Raw genomic sequence first — 19,712 nt, 5'->3', positions numbered from 1 at the left:
GAAAAGCCCTTCATTTTAACATACATTCATTTTTCTCTAGTTATCTGACCCAAATTTCTTATCATCTAAAGAAATTAAGGTGAAGGGAGATTTTTCTTTTTTGTAAAAAAAATATTACATGATTTTATACGCCAATATTCATTTAGGGTCAGGACAAACCGACCAACCTCTTGGAGAATTTATAAAAAGATTACTAATCATCAAGCATCAAAGTTCTCACATGGGGTGAAGAATGACTCTTTTTATGTTAGGCTAATGAATACCATCCACGTCCTTGAGAATTTTTTTTTCATTTCAAGGTGATGTGAATTGTTAATCTTAAATAGAATTTATAATGTCATTACACATTTTCCATTAATAAAAAAATTATTTAATGTTAATTCATATAATTTTCAAGAAGGAAAAGTTTGTTGGGAATTCGGGTCGCTTAAGTCAGCACGGAAGCGCGTATTTGCAAGTCGGCACGTCAAGCTCGGAGCTCGGCACTCAGAGGTCAACCTAAAGTCACAGGTCGGCCAATACACAGCAGAAATGAAAATGCAGAAGTGAGAGAGACAGAGAAACGTAGAAAACCTTCTTCAAAGTGAAAAAGTAAAAACCACGGGACACTAGTCGAGAAAATCTTTCACTATGTCAAAAGAAAGATTACAAAGAGTCAAGCTCTCTAGTCTTTCACTAGAGATACATTCAAACTTCACTAAAGATTATGGTAATCTCAATATTCTCTAAAGAGGTCTCACTCTCAATCTTCTCTCTAGAAGTATTCTCACAAGTTCTCACCTTGAGCTATTAGTCGCCACCACCACCATCAATCAGTCATATAATTGCCATAGGTCACCCAACTGCCGCCTCCATTACTTCTATCAGCCACCCCATTTGCCACCATCGCACCAACCATCACTGCCATCGCCATTGGCCATTCAACTAACAATCAGGCACAAACCATCACCTCCACTAGCCAACATCATCACCGTCTTCAGTCAACCACCACAATTGCCACCTGTCACCACTAGCATTGTCACCACCATCACCAACTAGTACCACCTCGAGCCACCACCACTGCCATCCCCAACCATCACCTCCACCATCAGTCAGCCACGAAAATTATCACCTGTCATTGTTAGCGCCATCACCACCACCCACTGACACCACCACTGTTATTTGAAGACAGTGGGTGATATTAAATTACTAAGAGATTTGAACCCATGTATATAACAGAGGAGATTAATAATCATAATTATCATACATAGTGCAATTATGAAAATTAGGACAGACTTACTTGATGTCAGTATAATGGAACAGACAGATGAATGTATGCAGAATAATGAAAAAATTCGAGCCCACATAATGTGTCTCCTTAAGACAATTTGCCCCCTCACTGATGCCAAAGGTTGATGGACAAGTGTCTTCCAGGATAAAACGAATTTTGTCTGAGGAGTGGCACCACTACCAGTCGACAGCCCAAACGAATACAACAATATGCCAGAGGAAAGTACACCGAAAATCGGAAAAGAGGATGTAAATCGGAAGAAGGAAAAATTCCGGCAAAGTAAAAGTGCGGAAAATTGCGGCAGAGTATCGTACTAGTTTTACTCCAGTTTTGGATCATTTTATGAATCTATTTTTGCATGATGCTGCTAAAGAAGATAATTTCGACCAGCTAGGCTTATGATTTTTATTACCTTACTTGTATCAGCTTTTTAAGATGGGTTATCTCGTAGACACTTTTTACTTATTTTAAACTTATTGTTTGGGATGGATGCCTGTAGAAATTTCCAATACTGTAGGTATTATTTGTTGTTGTAACTCAAAGACTCTAGTCATATGGCTCTTTTTTCCATTGCAAATTATTTCCTTTTTCATTTGGATAATTCTATACTTTGCTGCAAAAAATGGAACTTCTATGGTCAATGACCAAGCTGGATGGATCCTTGTATTATTCGCTTGATTATATTCTTGGTGGTTACAAATAAGAGAGGGAGGTTTTTTCCAGCAGTTTGCATGCTTATCATCTCAATTATTTATTTTTTTGGTAGATTAAGTATCGTCTGAATTTTTGGCACCAAAGGAAGAGGGAAAATTGGTAAATTTGACCTTGTACTCTCAAATTCTCATGCACATGAACACTTTGTTTCCTATATAAATGCATACTTAGACATTCAAAAAAAAAAAAAAAAGATTGTGCTCTCAGTAGTTAGGCACCATACCTCTCTCCATAGTCCCTATTTTTGATCGTTCTGGAGAGCATGTCATCAAAGTATGATTATGGTTTTATATCCAATTTTGGAGCTATGGTTTTATTTGGTTTGGAAAGTGTAAGTTATCCATGCTAGGTTGATATGATATAGAACTCATCAGGGAAAATGACTATAAAAGACTGACAATGTCTCAATCTCTGAACAATTGGTTTTTTTTTTCTTACTTTTTTAACCTTTAAGCAGCAAAACCTAGGTTATAGAATTAATAATGTGATACAAAACCCAGGTGATATATATGTAATGATGTATACACCCTGGGTTGGGGGGGGGGGGGGGGGGGGGATCTTATCAGTGAAATGATGATTACCAAATATGAGGGATTGTTGTTCCATTTTGCCATTTTCCAAGCACAGGAAAATGCTCTTGTTCCCATTTAAGAACAAAATGTTTTTAAAATAACTGGAAACAGCAGACATGCATTAGCATTACAATTAAAATTTGTGATTTTGACTGATTTAGATCACACCTATATATGTGAACAAGATTCATGGAAATAATTGTGTTTCAGTGTTCGGATCAGTTTTTTATTTTTTACAACATAGATTTTTTTTTTTAAAAAAATGATAGAAAAGTATTTTCTCAAGAATAAACTTTTCCAAACATGTATATTTGAGGGGGTATTTTTGAATATTTGTTGTAATTATTTAAATAATTTAATTTTAATAAAAAAATAAAAGATTTCAACACGTAATACTAAATCAGAGTGCAGTTTGCTCAATCCTAAAAGTTTGGATGTAAACTATAATGAGATTAATAAATCAGGGTGCAAAATGCATTTAACCCTTAATTTGTGCAAACAAATATAATGTGCTCAATTGGCATGATTTTCATATTTATTTTAGTTAATTCTAAGGGTAATAATTTCAAGAACTCTTGTATGTGCTCAATATATATATGAGGTATCATCTCGTTCATAACTTTTTCCAATCTGGTCTCAATTCATGAGGATCTTAATTAGAACAACTTTAGACTTAATGGTGAAAAATCAGAAACCGGTTTCAACGAAGACAATGATTTGTTATCCATTGTACCCTTGGACATATCAACCAAAAGTTTGGATCTCATGAAGCAGTGGGTGAGAAAACCATCGCCACTCGCCAGTACCCAAGTGAGATTTATATGCATTAATTTGGCTTGAAGAAAGTTGAAGCATGAGTTAAGACAAAATTTAAGTAACTGTCGGATATCCAAAAACACTTCGCAATCCCATAGTTTGCTCTTTTCTTAAAGAAGAAAAACTGGACTTATAATTAGGACAGTAAATGATCAAAACTACTTAAGCGTGGCATTCATTAATTACAATTCCCAATGTGTTTGGATTTGGAATGGAGAGTTCCTTCAAATTAAAGTAATTAAATTACGGAACTACGCATGCATTACTATGAGTCGTCGTACTTTGACGCAAATTAAAGCTTATAAAGAACTTTAAAAAATTTCCGTCTAGATCTCTTTTTGCGCTTTTGATTGTTCATCTATCATCATAGATTCCAACAGAATTCTAACTTCAAACTTCTTGTCGGATTTAAATAGGTCTACCAGTTCATGTCACAGTTAGTCCTCTTTATCCGTAAAGGAGATAAATAAATGATGACTTTACTTATGCTTAAGCTTCTTATATCATATAGGTTGGTATTGAAAGCTTTAACAAGAGATTTTTTAAAGGACTAATTTTCTTATATAAAACAATATCACTTTTAGTATACGAAATGGTATTTTACTATAATTGAAATGACATAAAAATATAAAAAGAAATGTGCTGGACTAAATTAATCATTTTTATTTCGCAATTTGATCACATTGGGAATTAATTGGATATGTTCGAAACCATTCCGTTCTATAGAGTAATGAGATCAAATAATTCGTGCATCATAACGACAAGAAGTTATTAATTATTTTTACAAATAATTTGTGTATATTCATTTTTGGTAATTTCAAAATTTCATTTCATTTTAAAAAAACCAATATTTGTTTTAAGATTTAAATAGATTTTTACTGTCGTTAGATTATAAATATCAATTTACATGCTTTATACATGGTTTGATGTTCATTAATAATGAAATTATTATAAGTTTTTAGAATCCGTTAAAAACTAGGTGATCCGGATGATTAGTTCTTGGTTCTATGTCTCTCACACGCACAATCGCACATATGAAATCTTATCAAATGAGACAATTATCATTTAGCAGTGTATTTTATTTATAATTAGTAATATATATCTCATATGCTTAATGTGATGTTATCAAGAATATTAATATTGAGAAATTGGTCATATTTAAATCTTAATATATATCTATAGAAGTAATTTTATCTTCCTTTTTTCTTTTTTGCAAGAGAGTGCTTTTTAAACTGTGTAAGTCATGGTTGTTTTAACTTAATTAGTGGTTTTGAGTTCAAATACTAATTACGCAATTGTGTTATAAATTGGTAGGTGGAATTTTGTACCCTAGTGATTCTGCCGGTGCAATCTAGATTAGTCAAATAGTAAATGAATCGATACAAAATTTAAAAAAATAAAATAAAATTATAAGTTAAGATCAACACACCATGACCATTTTGTATTAACATTGAAGTTAATGACTAAGAAAATGCAGTAGCAACAACATTTATCCTCTAACTACTTATTTATGAAGTCTTTTTTTCTACAAAACTTAACTTGCAAGGATGTTTCTTCCTCCCTATATGAATCTCTAATCAGTTTGTGCACTTAACGTACACTAAAAATACATATAAGCATCATTGGTATCTAATCTTGTTGCCTGTCTTTTTGCTACATTAATGAATATGATTCAAATATTACTTATAAGAAATAATAAAAATTAAGGCTCGGTTATAAGGAAGTAATTCAACCCAAAAGTTTAAAGATCTTGGCCATGTACTATGTTAAACAATTATCTTACCTAAAAGCTTACACTTGTAAGTGTAAGAGACCTTTGAATTTGAAGAGTGGATAAAACACAAACCAATTTCTGATTTTTACCTATATATGCTAAATTAATTCCACTAGAAAGTGGAGGTGGTGAGAATTAAAATCATGACCCCGTGATCAAGTACCATGTGAAACAATCATTTAAAAAAAATAATGCATGAAAAATTGTAGGGTCACTTGTAGGAGAAAATAACTCTCCTACAACATGAGAGTTGTTTTCCCCATACTAAGTGATGGGCCTTTCATAGTTTTATTTCATGAGTAGATTAGAGTTTGAGTTTTAAAAATGGCAAAAACTAAAATGGGAAAAATATACTCTCATGTTGTTGGAGAGTATTTTTCTCTCCTACACATACATTAATTTTCGCGTTGCTTATTTTTTTATAAATGGATGGATCTCACACATGGTTGTGTATACAGCATGAGATGGCTTATCTCCTATTCGATGAGATTAATAAAACTCACTAAAATGACTTCCTCACTGAGAATACAATGAAAAAATTAATAAGAATCAAAAGAGTATCTACAAAGCAAATAATATATATATATATATATATATATATATATATATATATATGAGTTTATCGTTTCTCCTGCCACAAGAGATAAAATTATATCCAGTAATCCTAAAGAAACAAACAAAATTCCTAAATATCCTTTATTAATTCTCTTAATCCCAAAAATGACGTATTTGGAATTGTTGGAGATAACTTTATCTCCTGTGAAATATTTTTCTATATATATATGTATATAAGGTTTCAATTTTCTCATGCAGTAGGAGATATGTATCTCATGCTATAGACACATCTTGTGTGGGGCCCACATCTATTAAAAAAAATAATACATGAAAAATTGAAGAGTCACTTGTAGGAGAAAATAACTCTCCTACAACATGAGAGTTGTTTTCCCCACACACACACACAGATATATATATATATATATATATATATATATATATATATATATTCCATGAACAATATGTCCAAATAGAACCTTCCTTCTTCTTTTTTGATTATATTTATTCCAACGAATTTCTTCTCTCTCTAAAATATATTTTATTTTTATATAAGAACATATCAAGTAACATGAGTGGCTTATTTAAGAGGGAGAGTATGATATTATAAATCTTACATATTTTATCCATATATATTAAAACATAAGTTAGGTGACTTTTTAAATTGTCTGTAATTTTTTATTTAACTTTTAATATTATCTATTTTGAGATTAAATGATCAATGTTGCTTCCTCTCACCTTTCCTAATTATTTCCAAATTAAACCTTTTATATTTAGAGCTAAATACTATTGGCTGACTGTTGCGAAATTGGCAAGAATACTGTTCGTTTCAAGTAATAAAAGTGATAAGTAAAGATTGTTCCTTTGAGGATTAATGCACCAAGTATTAATTTAACTATTCCCCTTAAGTTGGAAAAGAAAATTGGTTTGATTGTGAAAGTGATTGATTGTTATAATTTAAAAACAATAATATTAAAATGCATGCAAGAAAAGATCAAGAATGCCACAAAAGTTATGAGATTGATTAAATGTTGTAAAAAGACTGTAGCCAGGATGCACTTCACCTCCGATTCTCCCTTATATTCCTATATTGTATTTTATAATTAACTAGTTTGTTTGCTCAGACAATTCATTATTTTCCTATAAATTAGTTGAACCCTAATGTCTTAGTGATTTCAACCCTTTAACCCAATTAGAATCATAGTGTCCTAGTAATCCCTCTTGAATTAAAAGTCTGCAATCTAGGTAAGCCTATGTCTAGGTCATGCACAAATTGTTATTCTACCATTGTCCAGATTAAAACCTCAATATGTCTATTGTGAGCCCTAACCCTCAAAGCCCTATAATTAGAGTAATCAGTTCTAATCAGGATATGGAAAAATTAACACAGGCAGAATAAAACAAACTAAACTAATTAACTTATAAAAACAATATAGAAAATATAAAGGATTCACATCGGGTCCGTGATCCCAACTACAAAAAGAAATTAGCCAGATATATTCATGTCTGACTTAAACAAATTAAAATAATAAAAAATGTTCTTGAAAGCAAAAGAAAAGAAGAAGAATATGAAGGATCAATAGTCTTCAATCTTCAAGTTCTCCGGAATCCTGATCAACAGCGTAAGTCTCATCCTCTGAATATTGTTGCCTTTGTTGAATTGTCTTTTGTGTTTTCAAGAGTTGCCTTTTTATAGGGATGAAAATCATATCTTTTAATTTTCCATACTATCTTCAATGAAATCTTCACTATAATCTCTAATCATATCTTTGATACAATCCTTCAAATCTTCTCTTTTTATTTAATGGAAAACTTTCCTTAAAAATATTCAAACAAAGATTTGATAAGATCTTCAATGATTCAGAAATCCAAAACAACTCTATTTGATATCTCCAATTTATCTCTTTATTGAGCTGAAATTACTGCAAAATATAAGAAATTTTATGAGAATATTATTGAAAATAAAATAACAATTTAATTATAATTCCCATAATTTTTAATTACTTTTAAATCAATTTCATGCTCATGTTAACCCTTAATATATAATAAATTGGAGACTCATCACTGACCGTGGAAGCAAACGCAAAAGAGCATGTCAAATGATGCGATAAGTGCCAAAAACAAACGAAGCTCCTTTTGGCTCTTCATGATCAACATTTATTCGCTATCACGGCCCCATAGCTGTTCTACAAATGGGTAATGAACATGCTCGAACCAATTATCGGTGCTAAAAGGCTATTGCCAATGGCGGACCCATAGCCAAGCCAGCAGGTGCCTTGACACCTGCTTGTTTTTTTTACTTATTATATAATTAATTATAATTAACTAAGGTAAAAATTGTAATTTGGCACCACCTAAATAGAAAATCAAATACTCAATACAAACTAACAACAAATCATCTAAATGCAAACAAATAATAAAGAACATGTATAGTATGGTTATTTTTGTGTTTTACCTTTTTTTATTTTGTATCCTGTGTATTTGTTTTTTTTTTTCCTGTTTTATTCTAATCAGTTGTGTTATTTATTCTTACTCCTATTATTTACAAAAAAAAAAGACTTCTAAACTTAATCACAAAAATAATTAGTTGACCTATTTCTAAACTTAATCACAAATTTTTTACTTTAAGATAATGTTTGGTTCATTATTTATTATGTTGTGGGAGGAAAGTGGAATTCTTATGTTTGAAATATTTACCGAAAATGTTAGTGCATTTTTATATGTTTGCTTTGATATATAATCAACGATAATTGTTCATTTGAATTTTCAATATTATGTGACATTATTTAGTACATAATTTAGATAATTATGTTAGAATTCATAGTAAAATTTTTCTCTAATAAATTTGTATAATTATGATAAATATTTTGATAATTTAATATATCAAATTTTTTGGCACCACCTAAATTTTTGAGTCGCTCCACCACTGGCTATTGCAATTGCTCATCGTAACTATTAATTATTTTACAAAGTGAATAGAAGCAAAACTGGTCACCAGAATCACCTTGCCAAGAGTGATTGAATATAATAATAGTAAAACCAAATCGCGGGTTATTAAGAAAAATTATGAACAACAGATAACCAGGAAATCAAAGAGGAGGCTAGAATAAAAGAGGTCCCTGTCCAATTTGTAGATCTGCACGTGATGATGCTTGATAAAAGCATGGAATTCTCAATCTCTGCTTTCTTTTATTATATAACTATTGGGGTTCAAGACATGCCACGCGGCGTGTCGTTTGTACGAGGAAAATGGCATGTGATAACCTCAGGCCTCACAGGCTCACACAATAGCCTTGGCCTTGATCTCACGTAGTTGTGTCCCTAACAAGGATGAAGAGCTACAATTAAATATGTAGCAGAGAGATTGCCATGAATGTTCGTTGAGATTTTGCTTGCTCTCGAATCCGTCAAATCAAACACACCTCAATGCTACTTGCATTCTGTATGATATAATCACTTTAACTTGCTTTCCTTTTTTTATATTTATATTTAATAAGAATTAAGATGGTAATTTGATAAAATGCATGATTGCACTAATTTTTATTTATTTATCTACCGGTTTATCAAATAACATCATAATGGATCATCATTTCATTAATTCACATCAGGTTAGTGACTAATCAAGACCCTTTATTCTATTTAACTTGGGTATTGACCAATTATTGAATACCAAGTCAGCACGCAATGTAGTGTTGACCCACAAATACACGAGTGATGACTGAACTGTATATAAGTTCTTACTTCCTAGTTCTTACAACGGTGCTTTTATTTTAAACGATTATTTAAATGTTTTTAGGTTAAAAAAACTTCCTTATTATTATTATTATTATTATTATTATTATTAAATGTGTCTAATTTTAACAAGGTTTGACTTTGAGTCCCTTATGTCATGCTTTAACTACATTTTTAGACAAAATGGTGGTAGTTCAATTGGCGCATGGGAGCTAAGCAGGTGAGGTGAGAGCATGTGTTCGAATCTCCCCGTACCACTTTTGGGAGGGATTTAAAGCCTTAATCTTTCACTCGTCCCAAATCGGATTAGTTGTGAAGCAATGAACCGATTGGAATATTTTTAAAAAAAAAAACTACATTTTTAGGGTTATAATATATATTTAATATTGTTAGAGAAGTATATAAATTATTGATGAACCTTCACTTAATAGCTTAAGTTTTGGGTTGAATTGATTCTTTACACAGTATTATAACCTCGGTCTCGGGTTCGATTATCACTGCCCCAATTTTCTCTTGTGTAATTTTTTAGCACAGGTAGGTGAGTCTGTGCATTTCATGCCTGGTGGACTCTTGTGTAAGGAAGCGTGTTAGAGAAAGTATATAAACTATTGATGGACCTTTACATAATAATAGCTTTTGTGAAATTTTTTAGCATAAGTAGGCTGAACCTGATGCATCATCTACCTTTCAAACCGCGTATTAGAGATATATAAAATTATTAATGTAGCATCACCCAACACTTTAAAATTTTGTATTGAAGTGATTCTTTACAAATATTAATACCTTATAATATCCACACACAAAATATTAATACCTAACATTACTTAAATTTTTCTGAATTATATGAATACCTTGATTAAACTTCCAAACATTTATGTAGTTGGTGTAAGCCTTTGGTTTCAAGTCCACCAAGTTCATGCGACGCATTAAAGAAATGGAAATATAGCTCTGATGTTATTTCTACAGCAATACATAGAAAAGTAATAATATATGGGAAAAATGTTTATCCTTTTAAATGACACAACTTATATCCTTTCACTCTCACAAAGAAGTAGGACCCACACCTTTATTTTATTTTTTTTGTCAACTCTCTCTCCTCCTTTATCTATCTCTTTCTGTCTCTTAAAATGACACAACTTTACATCCTTTAAAATGACACACACTTTACCCATAATATATTGATGGTTCCTAACTTTTTTTTTTTTAAAACGAACGAGTCCCTTTTTTTTTTTGTATCTGTTGAAAAATAAAATAAAAATAAATCTGTGGTGACTACCGAAAAAATTGATCCTTAAAGAAATTATGTCTCATCGACTGTAACCGGTCTCTCCAACTGACTATAACATAGAAGACTCTGCAAAATTAACGTACATTTTCTAGACTTTTTCAGTGACTCGAGTGCCCAAGCTGATTTAACGTCCAAACCACAGACCAACCTACAAGTAACCTTGGCAGAGAACGACGACATCTACAGGTTATTTTTGTCACCAAAATACTTTTCTTACGTCGTAGAAAAATAATTATTTTATATTATAAAAATAAAATTACAAGTGAAATAAGAGAAGAGAAAAAAAAATGATGGAACTCACCTTTCTTTTATGTGTGTAGGAAAAATTATTTATCTCATATAAAATAAAATAAACATAACCCTTCTTGTCAATACTATTCAAACATAATTAATTGGAAAATTGTTTTCTCCACTTTATATCATTCTTTAACATTTTAGCTCCACATTTTTTGTTAATATTAAAAAAAAATATTTTTCATATTAAATAAGATAAATATTACCCTAATTACTTTTGCCAAAATCATCTTTTGCATGAAAAGGTTTTTTAACCTCACTTTTTAACAAAATTATGTTTGTAAAATCTAATTAATTAAAAGCACACCTAATTAACAACTTTGAAATTCTTTTTGGAGCAATGACTTCAATTAAAATTAAAGTACATAAAGAACCATGGATATGTAATGAATAAATGTTAGACAACTTATTAATACATCTGTATTTTCATATAAAAAAAATGTATTTGATCTGGATAAAATACAATAAGTCCACAAAGGGTTAAAATCCAAAGATCAGGGCCCAAATATATAGGACCCATACAATGCGCGATATATCCATCGCGCATAAAGAATCACGGGTCGCGATAGCCTCATCGCGCCTAAACCGCCTAATCATGTATGACTTTAGAATTAAGGAAGAAGTCCATGAAGGAACCACCGTGCCATAAGCCAATATGCAAAAGACAGCTCCAGCTTGTCACTACTCTACAATGACAGCTTGACATATAGAGGTATAGCCAGAAAGGCACCAGCTGAGAACAAATAAGCCTGCAGCTAGGGGTGAAACTGGACCGGGCCGGTCTACAGGGGCCTACGGCTTGGCCTATGTCAGGCCAGTCCTGACCTGGTATATTTCGTAACATAGGCTGGGCTTGGGCCTGTGAAAAGATTGTTTAATAAAAAGGTCGTAGGCCCACTTTCACAAGGCCTGGTCTATAAGCCTACAGGCCTAGCCTATATTATATTATTTATTTTAAATAAAATAAAATAAGTATGCCTTGATGAAAAAAGAAAAGATATAAATGTAATCAATTGCAATTATTTATAACTTAATTATATTCGATTTTATTTTAATAGAAATCTGAATTTATTTCTTATGTAGGAGGAACCAATATCTCAGCATGTTAGATTGTGTATATGAATATATTAAAAAGTTTTTGGAAGATATTATACTTACTACAAGCATCATGATGTGTTTGTTGGATTCTTGTAGTTATTTTAGTTTACATAGTATGGATTTGTTTGTTGGATATGATCAAATATGTTATTTAGTTTGAACATTTTTCTTTTGAAAGTGACTTAAATGCAGATTGTATGAGTTTTGTTGTGATTCATGATTCTGTTTGGACGTTGAAATTATGATTTGTAGTTTAACAACAAAATTTGAGTATTTTGTAAAGCTAATTCATGATTCTGCTTGGAAGTTAAAAATTAACAGGCCAACGGGCTAGGCCAGACCATTTGTTTTTTTATAAACGGGCCAAGTCAGGCTAATAATTAGACTCGTAATAGGCTTGGGCTAGGCCAAATTGAAATTTTTTGGCGTAGGCTTGGACTTTTCGAGGCAAAGCATGGCCCAGCTCAGCCCACTTTCACCCCTACCTGCAGCTCATAAATGGCCAATCAGAGGACATTTCGCCTACCAAAAGCGGCATCCGATTTACTATATAAACAAAGGGTACACACCTAAGTATGATCATATAATTCAGTAAGAATATAACATAAGTCTAGTTTTGATACTAACTTGAGCGTTAAAGTGTCATTGCAGGTACCCCAGCCAAAGTCATCGCAACAAAGAAGAACAACATCAATCTTTTACATAACAGCCATTATCAACCCAAAAAAGAGATAATCTAACTAAAAACTTTCACTTATATATAATTAGGCCCGATATATATTGATCTGATCATATTTTACTGATGAGTATTTATTAATAAGTATTTGTTAAGCACGCTAGATGACAGCAACTTGATAAAAAGGAGTATCGAAATAACCCCGTGAATTTTGTGGCTGCTAGTGTTTTCAAGTACAATCACATGGAATTCTGTGATTTGCGGAGAAAGTTTACATGTAGCCCCAGAATAGGGGAGCGTCAGTTTTTTATGATCACATGGTCGTGCTTATAGAGACATGTACACGAAGGCCCACTTTGTTAGCTTAAAAACAAACAAACACTAATTAGCCCACTTGAGATCCAACCCCTATTTGGGAACACGCACGGAAGAAGAAACCTACGTTCTCTCTCAATATATGGAAACTTTTAGGTAACTACTCAAATCAACAATTTTTTAACTTTCACATTTCATTAGCTAGGTAAAAATATTCTCTTCATTTTAATTTTTTTTTATCTTAAATAGTAGAAAATAAATGGCAGGATACGGTCGTGGTTTATGGAGAAAAAAAAAATGTTTTCGTTATTTGTGTGTATTGATTTGAGTGTTTAATAAAATAATAATTTCACTTCTCTGAAATTCAAACATGAGGCCTAGTCCACTGCTTTTCCAATGAAAGTGGCCAATTGTTTTCTTCACATCCAACATATCGCTGTCTAGGTTTATTGTACACTCTCTCCCCTCGTGGTCCTTCCCCCCCTTCTTTATATCTCTCTTACCACTTTCTCCATTCTTGCATACTTGGCTTGTGCTAGTCTTTCTCTTCTCTTCTTCCTACTCCATATCCCCATTCTCCTTCTTCTCCTTCATAGCTTGCTTTTTTTTTTCTTTTGTTAATTTCCAACCACAGCCATTGTTTGTTTTTTTTTCTTCCTACTTTGTTCTACTATTGTATATTAAAACTCAGTTTATTTTCAAACTAGACTCGCTCGCACTTTGAAAATATAGAAAATTACACCAAACTCTAGGGATATGTCTAGCCGAAGGTCCAGGCAGCAATCAGGGTCTACAAGGATCTCTGATGACCAAATCATCGAACTTGTTTCCAAGTTGCGTCAACTTGTTCCTGAGATTCGCAATAGGCGCTCTGATAAGGTATTTCAAAACCCTCTCTCTCTCTCTCTCTCTCTCTGATAAGGATGTAAAATGATTCATACATGTTTCCCTCACAGTTTAACTTTTATTTTTCCTTAAAAAAATTGAAGTGGAACGTTACTTAAACATGGTTTGTATCAAACTTAATTAGGTTGAAGCTAGCTGGCTCGTATAAAAATTAAAACATATAGTTGCACGTATGCTGATGAAAAATAAACAGTTATATTTATTATTTATTTGTTCTATGAAGGGATAGAGTAGGATTACGCTAATGAACATAGTGGCATGGCTCAAGCTGTACAAGTAAATCGTATTATAATAAACACAGAGTCCAGGGATAGTCAGAAATTGACCCGTATATTAAGGATGAAGTTCCAAACATTTCCAAAATCTGATGTATGTGATTTTATATATATAAAGATAAAGATAACAACAAACAAGCACACATTAAGTAACGCAGAACCCCAGAATAAAAAAATGACCTTAAAAAAATGAAGAAAATCTCTCTGCACCATAACAGTCAAAGGGTTAATTTTGACCAACTCATGAAACGAAACTTCCTTTGGGGACTATAATAAATGTTCTGCCTTGGAAGAGTAGAGTACCACCATTCATAACATTTTCCTTAGTCACCATGTGTCGGACACTTCTGAGATGCTTCTTTCTTCTCATTCAACTCTACTCTTTTCATGCAAAGTACAACAAGTCATGTTTATGTTGCAGAAAGTGACTTCTACGTAATTGATATACTGATTTTGATTTTTCAATGCAGGTATCAGCATCCAAGGTCCTACAAGAAACCTGCAACTACATCAGAGGCTTACACAGAGAGGTTGATGACTTAAGCGAGCGACTGGCTCAGTTGTTAGCCACAATTGATACTGAGAGTGCTGAGGCTGCTATCATTAGGAGTCTACTTAACCAATAAGTGAGTATTAATATAATTTTCTTATTAAGGAAAGGATATATAAGAGTGTACTTCTTTTTAGGTGGCGGTGGTAGAGTGCAGTTTAATTTGAAGATGTACCTTCCATATGGCAGGTAGGGCACTTTTTAAATAGGTCTTTTCAATAAAAATTAAGTACTTGTACTAGCTACATATATATAAGCCTCTTTTATGGATGGCCAAAGTAGCAGTTGTAAAATTTATTAAGGTTCTTAGGTGTGTACTTTATATGACATCAGTTACGTAGAGGTTTGATGTCAGAATTGTAACAGAATATGCATGTATATTTACTTAATTAATGTTTGTTTGTTCTGTATCAATTAATATTTAAGAGGTTTTGTATTCAACACAATGTAATGAAAAGTTTGTTTATGAAATAAAAATGTTAGTTAATAGAGGCTATATAGCATGAACAATATCTAGACTCTAACACTTCGTATGCACTCGGTGTATTAAACATATAAATGGTAATAAGCGCAACTCAATAAATGCGGAAGCTAAAAATTTCAATTATAAACCTTATCATATTAACCCAGTGAATCTTTTTCAAAAATCGTCGATATGTAAATTGCAATAAATAACTAAACTGAATAACCTCATAACATAAATAAGGTATCAAGTCATGGAACTACAACACGTAGACCAGACAAATCCTAATACAAAGATACAACTCCAGTCTGAAATAAACACAACTTATTCAAATGTGGCATGAACAACCCTTATGCTCATCAAATAAAACAACATAGTCAAATCATGTCTCAAGTACAATAGCCATATAAAAATAACAAGGCAGAAACATATCCAAATATGGTAGCACAGAGGCATGCATAATATCAGCTTAACTCCGGCCTCCTACCACCGGAGGTCTCATCCTTAGGAACACCTGTATTGTGCAATATAAGTTCAAAATGATAATAATAGTATAATGGCAAATATCTATGCAATGCAGTGTATGTCCGTGTCATGTGTATATACATCTTACTGGCCAGAGAATAAAGGGTAGAGATTATGTAAATCTACAACTCACAGTACAAGGAGTCCACCATGTTCCTCACACACGGGTTTACCATCTTGCATGTGGCCTGACATGCTCAGTGATTACTGTCTCATGTGGAATACCCCACATCTATGTGCATATGGCAATTGCACTAAAACATAATCCAGCTCAACAACATATCTAATACTCATAACACAAACAAATATTTTCAGAAAAAAAAAACATCATGCATATAAACCATCCCTCCATGAGGTATGGTGGAACCATCAATGGATAAAATCGAGGACACAAAAGTTTACCTGTAAAGCTAACAATATCAAGCTAGAAGTCCACACAAAATCCACGGGTCATCAAACAGCAAAGTCACAGTTTGTTTATAGCAGAAATGTCATCAATATTCATAATCTAGGAGTTCATTGCATTATGACAATGTTTCCTTTTTCATTTAATGACTGTAGGCTTCTCTCAAAGCCATAAGATTCAATATCATGGGTTCTGACTTAGTTAATTTATTACAAAGGTTTATACTAACCAATTAAGGGTCCAAAAACTTAACCCACGCTTCTGATTAGACAAAATAACTCAAAACATGAATTTCCCAGAATATTCGGATATTCCTCGGAGACATATCCGAATATTAATTTTCAGATATCCCAGGATCAATATCCCGATATCCATATCCGGATATCTCAGACCCAATATTCGGATATCATATCCGAATATTCTGCGACATAATGCAGTTTTGTATTTTCGCGAAGATATTCGTTCAAGGTTCCATTTTTAACACTTACAGAGGTCCAAGCATGCATTTTTAAACATGTTTAAGCTAGTGATCATCTTAGTTACTTATTTTTCTCCTTTAACATGTCAAGACTCAATCTTTTACATAAAAACTCAAGAGGAAAGGTTGAAGCATATACCCAAGCTTTCAAAACAGAGAAAAGAAGTGATCTTGGAGCTCTCTACAATTCTGTCACCACAAGTTCACGAATCTGGTTCACAAGCAAGGTTCGTTCCTCCACAAGATGTTTTCTTGAAGCATCAAATGCAAGAAAAATGGCTCACACACCACAAACCCAAGAAATCAGCCCACAAACTCCCCAAAACAGCAACCAACACACACAAAGAACAGTCATTTCCCAAGGAAGATGCTAGCTTTCAAGTTTTTCAAGTGATCAAGAGCAGAAAAGATGAAGAAATGTGGCTTCTTGGCTAGGTTTCATGAAGAAATGCTTAAGTCTTCATGGAGAATGAGAGGTGGCAGCCATAAAGGTCACGTAGGAGGTCTGAAAAACTGACCTAGGTTTATGTGCATTCCTATTTATAATCGTGCTCGCTCAAATTGTCGGTATTAGTTCTAATAGCTCTACTTATTATTTTTCTTCCAAACTTTATATTCTTAACTTAGACACTTTTTTTAGGAATTATAATATTTTAATTATAATTTTTTGGAACATGACTTCACCGATATACATTTATATCGCCCAAACAAAATTGATATCTGCATCTTTCATCAAAAAAGCGACTTAAGCATTATTCAACCTTCTAAATAATTATCTTATCATAATTATGCAGATAATTATGTATAATCTTTATTAAATTCATGCTCTAGCATCGATAATACTATTTAATTAATTATTTAGCGATACAGATTCTTACACACACATTGTTTAATACGTGGATATCGTGTCGGTAAAGTTGGGTTCAAGTTTCTAAAATAAAGCCCAGACTGAAAGTGTTTGACGTGATTGTGATTTGATCTAATGTTGGACGGTTGGTTAAATAATATAGAAATCCACTCTTTTAGACTTTCAGTAATCAGAAAGAGACACCTAATCGAGACAAACACACCCACAGAAAGTGTCTTCGTTTAACAGTTAAAGGTGAAAGAGAGTTTGGAACCTTGCGGTTATTCAAGTATGCGCGTTCTGCCTACTTTTTGCTATTATTTTGTGGTAAGGGTTTCCCTGTTTTTTTCTTCTTATTTTTGTGTTCAGCGTAAATTAGTAGCGTAATTATGGGAACGTAACAGTAAAATCTAAATTTAAAGTCTTTCGAACAGTGTAAAAGTGAATTGTATGTTAACACCGTTGACAAATTAAATTTCTTTTTAATGTTCTGGATTTGAATCCTATGTTCGTCGTTGTTAAGGGAAAGATAAAATAAATTTAATTAAGTGTAAAAAATATTCATCCATCTTCCCCAAATCAATTTTACTCATACAACACTAAAGTGTTCTCTCTATAAAAAGAAAAACCTAATGATTTGTATCACGGGAAACTATTTTAAGATGGTAGAATAAATAAAAGTTATATATATATATATATATATATATATATATATATATATTAATTAAACAACTTTATTAATCATGTGAGTTCTCGATATAAGAACAAGAAGTCTTATACTCATTATTAGTTGTTGATCTTAGTTGCATCTAACGAATTTATTTATTAGTCATGTGAATGATCAATACAAGTGGGATCAGCGGATAATACTAGATGTAAGACTTCTTACACCTATTATTAGCCATTAATTCCACTTATTATTCATACATAACTTTATTCTCCCTGATTGTTCCGTACGAGTGCATTGAGCCCAACTTAGGGCCCAATATACCATCCCATTACAAGACAAAATATCCTTATAAGCCAATATCCCTTATCTATCATCAAATGCATGAAACTCTCCAAAATATATTACGATTTTATTTATGTTATTTTATTATTTTCTGAATTATTGGGTTATTTAAGTAGTGGGTAGTTACTTTTTGTTATTAGTGGAGTCTATTTGATGCTAGTGGATAGTTACTTTTATTATTAGCTTATATTATCTATTTAAACTTTGAAATATTGGAATAAAAATTACGATCAGATTAGAAAAGTTATCCCAAAAGGCACTTGCGCAAGAGGTCAGACTTTCTCAGTAAAGCCAATTGAGGTCAGGCTTTCTCAATAAAGTCAAATTCCTATTTTTATTTATTGTGTTCGCAACAATTGGTATTAGAGCTCAGGCATGGACAAACGCGTTTAGAAATTGGAAGACACAGTCCAGTCTTTGTCGGAGCAATTCAAGGAGATCTTCACCCAATTCTCCAACTAGTTGGACTTCTTGGTGGCTAACAGGCCCAACACCCTCTCATTTGCTATTAGACTGGCAAAACTATATGAGACCTGCAATTAGAAGATCACCTTTCCTGCTCAGAATGTGCGACGAACCATAACAATCAGCAACACCAAGGGTTCATCTTTATCCACTCCCACCAGCGGTGCTACATCTTCAGACAATGGCGCTTCTTCCACTGGTTCGACTCTCGTTCGTTGTTTGACCTTCGAAGAGATATCAGAGTAACGACATAAGGGGCTGTGCTTTCAGTGTAATGACGCATTCAATCCAAGTCATCGTTGCAAACAATTGTGAAGGAGAGCGACGAGGAGGTTGTGATGGACGAAAGTGATATTGAAGATGCTTTAATTACTCTTAAGGACAAGAGTAATTTTAGGGGAGGGGATATTACAGTTTTATTTATGTTATTTTATTATTTTTTGAATTATTGGGTTGTTTAAGTAGTGAGTAGTTATTTTTCTTGTTTTGTTATTAATGCAGTCTATTTGATGTTAGTGGGTAGTTACTTTTATTGTTGGCTTATATTATCTATTTAAGCTTTGAAATATTGGGATGAAAATGATCAGAACAGATTAGAAAAGTTATCCCAAAAAATACTTGTGCAAGAGGTCAGGCTTCCTCAAGTCAGACTTCTCGATAAAATCAAATTCATATTTTTATTTA

At 32.5% G+C, this 19,712-nt stretch overlaps 1 protein-coding gene across 1 annotated transcript; it reads left to right on the top strand.

Annotated features, from left to right (window-relative positions):
* The first annotated feature begins 13,857 nt into the window (after positions 1-13,857).
* On the top strand, positions 13,858-14,908 carry LOC133310231 (transcription factor PRE6-like). The gene is made up of 2 exons (XM_061511127.1): positions 13,858-13,980; positions 14,753-14,908. The coding sequence occupies exons 1-2, from the start codon at positions 13,858-13,860 to the stop codon at positions 14,906-14,908; spliced, it is 279 nt and encodes a 92-aa protein (XP_061367111.1).
* The last annotated feature ends 4,804 nt before the right edge of the window (positions 14,909-19,712 follow it).

This window comes from Gastrolobium bilobum, unplaced genomic scaffold, assembly GCF_033153095.1.
Source record: "Gastrolobium bilobum isolate Gb01-03AN ecotype WA unplaced genomic scaffold, APGP_CSIRO_Gbil_v1 utg359, whole genome shotgun sequence".
Classification (NCBI taxonomy): domain Eukaryota; kingdom Viridiplantae; phylum Streptophyta; class Magnoliopsida; order Fabales; family Fabaceae; genus Gastrolobium; species Gastrolobium bilobum.
The sequence above is the reverse complement of the archived record's forward strand: the minus strand, read 5'-3'. Positions and strand labels throughout refer to the sequence as shown.